The 9,054-nt window shown below is 63.5% G+C and overlaps 1 protein-coding gene across 1 annotated transcript; it reads right to left on the bottom strand.

Moving 5' to 3' along the window:
- Positions 1-342: 342 nt before the first annotated feature.
- On the bottom strand, positions 343-7,669 carry FGF3 (fibroblast growth factor 3). The gene is given in 3 exon segments (XM_007472107.1): positions 343-717; positions 5,088-5,191; positions 7,450-7,669. Coding segments are annotated over 3 exon segments (699 nt in total).
- Positions 7,670-9,054: the final 1,385 nt, after the last annotated feature.

Below are 9,054 nucleotides of genomic sequence, written 5' to 3'. Positions count from 1 at the left end.
CGTGGGTGGTTGAGGTCCTCCGTAAACCCACAGGTGTCCCGGTTTAAAGCGGCCCCCTCCGATCCACGACGCAGGGCCCCTAGCTCCGACGTGACCCTTGTTTGAGAGAAGCAGGAAGGGTTGAGAACGTGTTCTGCTGGCCCTGGCAACAGCAGCCAGCTCTGATGCAGCCAGGGGCAGGGCAGAGGAGAGTCTGAGACGGATCCCTGCACACACTGGGTCAGCTTTGACCGTGGACACTAGGCGTCCGTCGGCTGGTCCGCACCCTCCAACCAGGCGGCCTGAGCTTGGAGCCCAGCCATGGGGCAGGGATGCTCAAAGCCTCCGCTCCCCAGGCCGGGGCTAAGCTCGGCCTCCCCGGACCCGCAGCCTCCTCCGCTGTCGCCGCCGCCGCCGTCAGGGCTGGGGGGCCCTGCCTGGAGGCCTGGACTGGCTGCGGCGGAGCCCGGCCGTGGCCTGGAGCAGCCTCACCATCTCGTGGTCCTTGTGGTCCAGCACCCGAGGCAGGAACAGCGAGGACTTCTGCGTGCGGCGCGTCTTGAAGCCCCTGCGGGGCCGGCCCTTGCCGTTCACAGACACGTACCACAGTCTCTCGGCGCTGGGCTGGCGCCGGGCCCCACGCCCGCCGGGCACCGTGCGGTACAGCCGGGAGGCGTACGTGTTGTAGCCCAGCTCGTGGATGCGCTCCACGAATTCACACTCGGCGTTGTAGCTCTCCTGTGGGGCGGGCAGGGGCCAAGGTCAGCGGCACAGAGGCCACGAGGATGTGGGCAGGGAGGGATGCCCTTAGCAGCGGTCTGTGCCAGCCCGGGGCAGGGTGGGGAAGGCGGGTCCCTACCCTCTTGGAGGCGGGTGTCTGGAGGGACAAAGGTGCAAACCCAGAATGTAAGGAGCTTTCACCAGTGTCCCCGCAGGCGGCTGTGGGGTCTCTCCAGGCAGGGGCTAGAGGAGGGGCGGGTGCGCCTTATGCCAGCTCAGCTGTGGGTGGACGGGCATATGCCAAGGGCCATCCCCCAGACTGCTTCCCTCCCCACGTTGTGCCAAGGGGCAGGGCTGGGGGCGCAGGGAAAGCTGCGCGGAAAGACTGGCCTTCCCTCCTGGGACTGACCGCGGGGCAGGAGACCCTCGGGGCCTGTGCCCATCTGCAGAGGGGGAGGGGAGCAGCTACTGAGTGCAGGTGGCCCAGCGGCCTGCAGCTCCATCCTCAGGGGTCACAGATCCACGCATCGGGCAGCTTGAGACCCCAAAAGACCTCAGGAAGCAAGATGTTAAGCACCGAACACCTGTTCCCAATGACACGGGAGCCCAGAGATAAGGCTGGAGAGCTTTGGTTGAAGCGGGGTGGTGGTGCCTCCCCCATAACTCCAACCTCTCCCCTCTGCTCTCCAGACCCTCGGTGGATGCCCAGGGCTCCTTGGGTCTGAGTACAGACTCCATTGCGCGAGACCAACTTCCAGACTTTACAGATGGGGAAACTGAGGCCCAGGGGTGGTGCCAGACCCCAGATCACAGAGGGGTGTGATGCCCCTCTGGCCTGTGCCCACCCCCTGCCCTCTGGGGTGGGTGGGCTCGGGGCAGACCTGCCCCACCCCCATGCCAGTCATGCTGCATTTTAGCACCTTATCCTTCCCCCCTTCACCCCCCTGCACTGAGTTTCCGTGAAAAACTCAGCGGCTGAACCAACCCTCCTCCCAGGCCCCTCTGCCCTGGAGAAGGTACGTCCTCCATGGCTGAGGCCCATCACCCAGGGGGCCTGGCGGGCTTGCTCTTTGCTGGGACACTTGGGGGGCCACCAGAGGGGTACAGTCCTGTGAGCCTCAAAGGACAAGGGGCTCAGGTCCTATGGAAGGGGTTCTCGGGAGTAGGGCATTTGTTCGCATCTTGTAGGGGCTCCTGGGTTGGGGGGGGTCTAAGATCACCTGGAAAAAGGCATCACAGACTCACCATGACAACAGTTCCCAATGCCAGTCCCCTCCCTGCGGTCCCACCTCAGACTCTGCTCCACACGTGCTGCCCCCAGAGTCCCCCCAGCCCTGGGCTCCACCAGGTCAAATTCTATTTGTTGCTGTCAGACTCCGCCCCCCGGGGGTGCTGCTTTCCCAGCTCGGCCTGTTCCAGGAGAGCCCGCCAGGGCAGGGCGGAGGCGCGGACCAGGCAGGGGTGCACAGAGTGGCCAGATACCTTCCCAGCGGGGTGGCACTTGGAGGGGAGGGCATTTTCTGGTGGGCATTTGGCAGCAGGGACACTGCAGGCAGTGAGAGTACGGGCAAAGGCGTGGGCAGTGGGCGGCGGGCAGCAGCGCTTGCCCTGGAGGACCAAGGGGTCCGGAGCCTGGAGTGGGGTCATGAGCTGTGCAGTGATGGTGGGACGTGGGGGCAGAAGGTGCTCTGGGTGGTTCCTCCGTGAGCTGAGCTGAGGAATCCGGGTGATAATCTGTGGGTAACGGGGAGTTCCCAGAGGCCATCACGTGAGTGGATTTTCATTTTAGGAAGATCCCTGAGCAGGTACATAGCATAGAGTATGACATACGGTAAGTGCCTAGGACAGTGAGGAATGAATACCAGATGGATGGATGGATGGATGGATGTTGATAGATGGGTGGATGGGTGGGTGGAAGGAGAGGGAAGGGAGGGAGTGTGGACTGGAAGAGGGAGACCCTGGAGCCCAGTAGCTGGGTCCCAAGGCTGTTGTGACGGTCCAGCTGGGAGGTGATGAGGGCCTGAGTTATAAGGGCACTGGTCACAGGAATAAGGCAGAGGGAGGCAGAAATTGAAGAGAGAGATTCAGGAAGTATATTCGAGGACTTGGAGATGGACTGAACGTGGGGCTGAGAGAGAAGGGTGTGTCCACCAGGACTCCTAGCTGACCTTGGGCTTGAGCGAGTGGCCGGTGGGTTAACACTTACGGCAGAGGAGTCAGGGGAGCTGCTGGGGCCTGCTGGGGCGTGCTACCCTCTGCCAGGGCGGTCTCTGTCCTCTGCTGTCAGGACATTTCGGGGGCATCTATGACTCAGAAGGGAGATCAGGGCTGGAATTGGGGGCTGTGAGGGTGCAAGGGCCACTGACACAGAGTGCATGAGCTAGCCTGGAGGGTGGGAAGCGGGGGGGATGGCAAAGACCAGGGAACTCAGACAGCCAAGAGGCAGGGCGGTGGGTACGGCACTTGCAGGCAAAGTTGGTGGCAGGATGGAGACCGGGGCGCAGGTGGCAGGGATGGCACCCAGGCTGCCTCACCTCCCAGGTTATCTGCAAAGCGGTGAGGCCTTCCCCGCCTGGTGCTTTGAAAAGTTCCACCCCATCCAGCTGGACCTCCTGGCTATCCCGGGGGGGCCCAAGAGCCTCTTCTCTGTCTCCAAAGCCGCTGCCATCAGCTCTCAGGGACAGAAGCCACAGGGAGATTCTGACCCACTGGGATCCCCCAGGGCATGCTTTGTTCTGTCCCCCAAAGCCCTGGGCCTCGGTCTTCCATGCAAGAGATGGCAGAGACCTGAGGTTTCCCTCCTGATTCAGCCCTACCTGCCCCACTCTGTGAACTTTCCCGGCGTGAACAAAGGCCCTCTCTGGTCCGTAAGACCTGCACGAGCACCGCAGGCCAGCAAGGTGGGCCCTCTCCATAAGGGGTGGGAGCAACTGTGGGAGGTCTGAGACCATTTCAGGGAAGAGAAAGTCAGTGCTCCTCACTTGCCACCAGGGCCGCAGGGCCAGAGGGGTCTGGAGAGCCACCGTCCACCTCAAGAAAAGTCAGACCAGACCCCGGGCTAAGGGCATGTCCTTATAAACCACGACTGGTGTTTGCAGACTCTAGAAGGACATACAGAAAAGGCTGGGCATCCAAGGGTCCCTCCTCTCAGACACAGCTTCTGTCAAGGGGCCTCGGGGTCAGAGAAAACAAATGGGTAAATTCCAACTTCCGCATTTCCTCTAGCAAAGCCGTGAAAACTCTGTGATGAAATCATCTGCTTAAAGGAGGATATTCCCCTGCAATTCTTGATCGCAATTCTTGCCTGACTTCAGAGGGGCTGGGAAATGTTGGTGTGTTTCCCCTGCAAATGCGACTGAATGGAGAAAGGTAATTGCAGGGAGATGGTCCTCGGCTGCGTCGTCTAGGTGATGTGTGGATGGAAAACCGCTCATTGCTCAGGGAGTATCAGCCAGATTGCATGTAATGACGAGTTGGAGGCAGCAAATTTCCCAGCACATGTATTTTACGCCATGTATTCCCCGCCCTTGGGGGAGGGACACTGCCAATGCCCACAGAGTTACAGGACACTTTTTGTTGCAGAGACCCAGGCGGTGCATAGCCCGGGCTCCAAAACTGTGTGCCTGGGACCTGGGTCCTGTCTCCCTTCTTCTTGGTTCCCTTTTATGAACTCACAGCTCTTGCCTTTCCACCCTTGGGAAGACCTGGCTGTGCTGTGCCCTGCTTAGTCCCCACCTCACTCCCAGGAGAGCTCTGGGGGAGCCCACAGAGGAGATTTTTTTTTTTTTTTTTTTTTTTGCTGTACGCGGGCCTCTCACCGCTGTGGCCTCTCCCGTTGCGGAGCGCAGGCTCCGGACGCGCAGGCTCAGCGGCCATGGCTCACGGGCCCAGCCGCTCCGCGGCATGTGGGATCTTCCCGGACCGGGGCACGAACCCGTGTCCCCTGCATCGGCAGGCGGACCCCCAATCACTGCGCCACCAGGGAAGCCCCACAGAAGAGCTTTTGCCCAACGCACATCCCTGCTTCATCCCAAGGCCCGCTAGAGTCCATTTATCTTGGTAGAAATTTGGGGGACAATCTCTCCCCTACTCTCAGCTACCTTGAAGGTGACCACAGAATGGCTGGAGGAACATTTTCTAACCGGACAGCACTGGAGAGCATAGGACGTGTCTACCCCCCCAGCCAAGAGCTGCCTCTAAACAGAAGCAGCCATAAGAGCATTGGTCGAGGGGCCACGGGACCTGGGGTTCTGGTCCCAGCTCAGTCCTGCGTGTCCCCGGACAAAGCATTCTACCGCCCACGTCCCCTTATGTCCTCCGATGTGATGCTCAAGGGAGACGGCTGCTCCACCTGTGCCCACCCGCCCCACATGAACAATTGGACTCACCGAAGCGTACAGCCGTCCCTTCTTGTTCATGGCCAAGTACCGTCCGGAGAAGAGCCCTTTGACGGCCACAACACCCACCTCCACCGCTGTTATCTCCAGGATACCTGGGAAGAGTCAGGAAGGCCCATCACTCCCTCCACCTCCCACAGAGCCCAGAGGTGAGGGCCGAGCCCCTGATGGCCCTGCCCAAAGCCAAGCCCAGCTGCGGGAGGGGGAGCTGAGGGCAGCACACGCCCAAAGCGGGTGACTTTGGAAGTTCAGGGAAGGGAGAAACGCCTGGGTGGGAGGTGCAGGAGAATTCAAACCTGGGAGGGAAATAATAAAACTAGTGTTTCTCTGCAGGACATGGAGCCCCTTGGAGCCTCTCCGCTACTCGGTGAGCTAGTTTCATGATGGGCCACACAAGCAAGCTGAGACCACGGGGCTGTGTGACTTGCCCAAGACCGCGCACAGGTGTTTGAACTGGGATTCAAAGCCCTGCTACAGATGGCGGGGTCTGGACTCCCCTGCTCACGGCGGCGGCACTGGGTGCTCGGAGAGGCCCCGGAGAGGGAGCTGGGCCCTTGCTGAGGTGAGTTGATAATGGAATCCACTGGTGCATTTTGGGTGCCACCCAAACCCGCTGGCAATGTACGTGGGCGTGAGATCATTGTCTCAGGCCTGTATGCAGGTTACAGGATGTTGGCAGGAGGCCGGATTAGACCCCGGAGCTCACAAAGGGAAGCCACCTGCGCTCACCGCTCTCCACTGAATGTAAGAAAGGTGAAATCTCCCCCAACGCCTCCCTTTTGGACCCGAAAGCACTTTTTTCCGGGGGCCTGCAACGAAGCCCCAGGTGGGGCCATTGTCCCCCGAGAATGGCTCCGAGGAAGGGCGGCTGGGGTAACAGCCGGTGCCCTCTCCAGGGGGCGCATCTCTGGCAGTGCGTCTGGTCCCGAACACTTCAGCCATCCTAGGGCCCAGACGCGGGCCGCCGGAGGCTTGTGCAGAGCGTACGGGGGTGCAGGATGCTGGCCTCTCGCGTCCCCGGGACGCAAGCTGGGTGGATTCCGCGCCGCCGGCCCGAAAACCAGAGAAGCGCGCATCTGGATGCGGGACAGGGGCGGCTGCAGGCGCGCGCCCTCCTCCCTCAGCCTATGGGCTGCCCGCCCAGGATGCCTCAAGAATTTGTATGCTCTGCGACTCCAAGGGGGAGGCTGGATTTGGAGAGAAACGAGGTATCGCTACTAGGCGAGCGCAGGCTCTCCCGTAACCCCGTCCTGAGCGCGGGGACATCCTGGCAACATTTGGCTCCCACCGCGCGGCTCCGGAGGCGTCTGCCGAAGACGCCCTCGCACGACTGCGGCTTTCCTGGAGGAAGCAGAGTTTTCCGGCCGCCGCCTTGAATCCACCTCACCACTTCCTGCGCCCGGGGAGGGAGCAGAGCGCGGGTCGCAGCGGAGGACCCCCGAGACCCCGGCCACACTCCCACGCTCCCCACTGAATTCCTGCCTCGGGCCTCCAGCTCCCCAGCGAGCGGAGCTGCTTCGAGTCACCCTGGCCTTGCGCTCCTGCAAGGAGGGCTCAGCATGAGCCCGGGTCCCCTGGCCGAAGGAACCAAACCTTGGAGCCTCGCGGGACTTCGGCTCCAGCGCAGTCCGGGCGCGGGTCCTGGCTGCTGGGCGCGGTGAAAGTGTATCTGCGCCCCCAGACCCAGGCAGACGTCCCTGCGTGCTCCTAAGCCGCAACCCGCGGCCCCCCACCCGGGGCCGGGGCGCGCACCCGGCCTGTCTCTCTGCGGCCAAAGGTAGAGGCGGGAAGGCTGGGGATTCCGGTCTGGGGACACGATTCTCTACCCGTGCGGCCGCCTCCCCAGAGCCCCGCTATGTCCGCGCGAGTGTCCTCCGCGCAGAGGCGGCGCGGGGCGGCCGCGAGGGCGGAGGGGATGACGGGGCGCCCCGGGGCGGGCAGCAGGAGGAGAAATCGTCAAAATAATAAAGAGGATGAGAAATGCCTTGTCCAGGGCCTTTTCTCCGAAAAACTCCAAAGGGTCAAACTTGGCAGGACCTCCGAACCCAGCCGAGCAGGGAGCCCCCGGGCGGCCTACCTCGCACCCCCTCGGACGAACGGGCGGGGTTGGGGGCAGGCTGGGCCAGGCCAGCCGGCCCGACAGCGGGCAGCCACCGCCCCGAGCCCTCTTCGGACGTGTCCCGCGCCCCACCCCAGCTCCACTCTCGCTCTTCTCTCGGACGCTGAGGGAGGCCAGGGACCCCGGCTGTCTCCCTCTGGCAGCAGGGCTGGTCTGCGTCCCTGGGCACCCTTCGCGCACCAACCCCTCCTGCGATCCTCCCCGGGGATGCCCCGCGCGGCGCCGCACACTCACTGTAGGCGCTGTTCTCTAGGCTGCCGTTGACGCGGCCGCTCGGGTGAAGCTGGAGGTGGTACTTGGTGGCGCAGTAGAGCTTGCGGCGCCGGGGCGCCCCGCCGAGGTGCTCGTAGACCCCGCCGCGGCCGCCCGCATCGCGCCGCAGCCGCCCCCCGGGGCCCGCGGCCGGCCAGCCGGGCTCCAGCAGGCCGAGCAGCAGAAGCCAGATCAGGCCCATCGCGGCATCGCGCCCGCCCCGCGGCGGCGGCGGCTGCAGCAGAGCGCGGCGCCCATGGAAGGGACGGCGGCGGAGCCGGGGCGAGGCGCTCGGAGCCGGCTCCGCGGGGTGGGGGGAGGGGAGCGAAGAGGAGGGGCGCGGGCGGGTGGGAGAGAGAAAGAGAGATCCTTTAATTTTCACCCAGGATCGGGTGAAATTTCCGTTGCTGCGGAAAGAGCTGAAAGAAAAGACGGTTGGGCAACAAAAGGCCGACGTGGTCCCCAGGCGGAGGCGCGGGAGGGGCGGGAGGCCGGGCGGCTGGGGAGCCCGGCGGGGCGCGGGGTTCGGGCCGGGTGCCGCCAGAGCACACTCGACCCCCGCGGCCAGCCGTCGAGCCGCGGCTCCGCTCCGCCGCGCGGCCCGCGCCGCCGTGCGCCCTCTCGGCTCTGAAAGGTCCCTTCCCCGCCCCTCCCCCGCCCCCTCCCTCAGACCAATTATGCCTCCGAAAATTATAGACCGAGGCCTCGAGGCGGCCGCCCCAGGCCCTGTCACCCCCTCCCGCCCCCCATCAATCCCAGGGCACAATGGGAACGCCGCCGGTGACTGATGTCCGCGAAAACAACTTGCGGGGAAGTCGCGCTGACAAACGCCCATTAAAGGCGGCGCATAATGAAGGGGGCTGAAGAGCACGGCGGAGGGGAGGGCCCTGGGCGCGGGCGCGCGTGGGGGACCCCAAGGTTCTGACTGCGCCCAGGGCTCCCCGTTGGAGCCAGGACGCTGTTCTCGGCGGCCCGAGGCTTGGCGGGACCGGTCGGGAGGTGCCGTATCCTGTCGCGCATCCCAACCGGGCAGATCGCGAAGGGTGAGGTTTACGCTTGGAGGGTCCTGTCCCAACAGCAGGCCGGCCAGAGAGCGGGCTGGGCAGGAAGGAGGGGGACAGGAGAGCCAGAGAAAGGGGCACAGAGTCAGAGAGCCCTAAAGCAAGAGAGACAGACACAGAAGGACAGGGAGAAAGATCTCAGAGAACGGGAGAGAATATGACAGAAAGGAAAGAGAGACTGAGAAACAGAGATGGAGACCAAGAGAGCAGGGGAGTGATGCCCAGAGAAAAACATGGGAAGCCTGGTGGCCACAGAGAAGGGAGATGGGAGGAAAGTGGCAAAGGTGGATGGATATCCCGGCCTGGTGGGTTCCAAGTAGCAGTGTCGATGCCCCTGGAGACTGCATGGGGGCCCCTCCCCTAGGGAACCCAGTGAAAGGGGGCTGAGCATGGAGTGCTGGGAAAAGCCACATCCCCACTCCCTCTCTTGTTCCCGCAGCCTCTGTGCCCCAGCAGCCCCCTGGCCAGCAGCCAGCCTGATACTGACACCCATGCTCAAGCAAGGGCACTTGTGAGGTCGGGGGGG

This window comes from Lipotes vexillifer, unplaced genomic scaffold, assembly GCF_000442215.2.
Source record: "Lipotes vexillifer unplaced genomic scaffold, Lipotes_vexillifer_v1.1 scaffold1094, whole genome shotgun sequence".
Taxonomy (NCBI): domain Eukaryota; kingdom Metazoa; phylum Chordata; class Mammalia; order Artiodactyla; family Lipotidae; genus Lipotes; species Lipotes vexillifer.
This window is presented reverse-complemented; position numbering and strand designations above follow the sequence as displayed.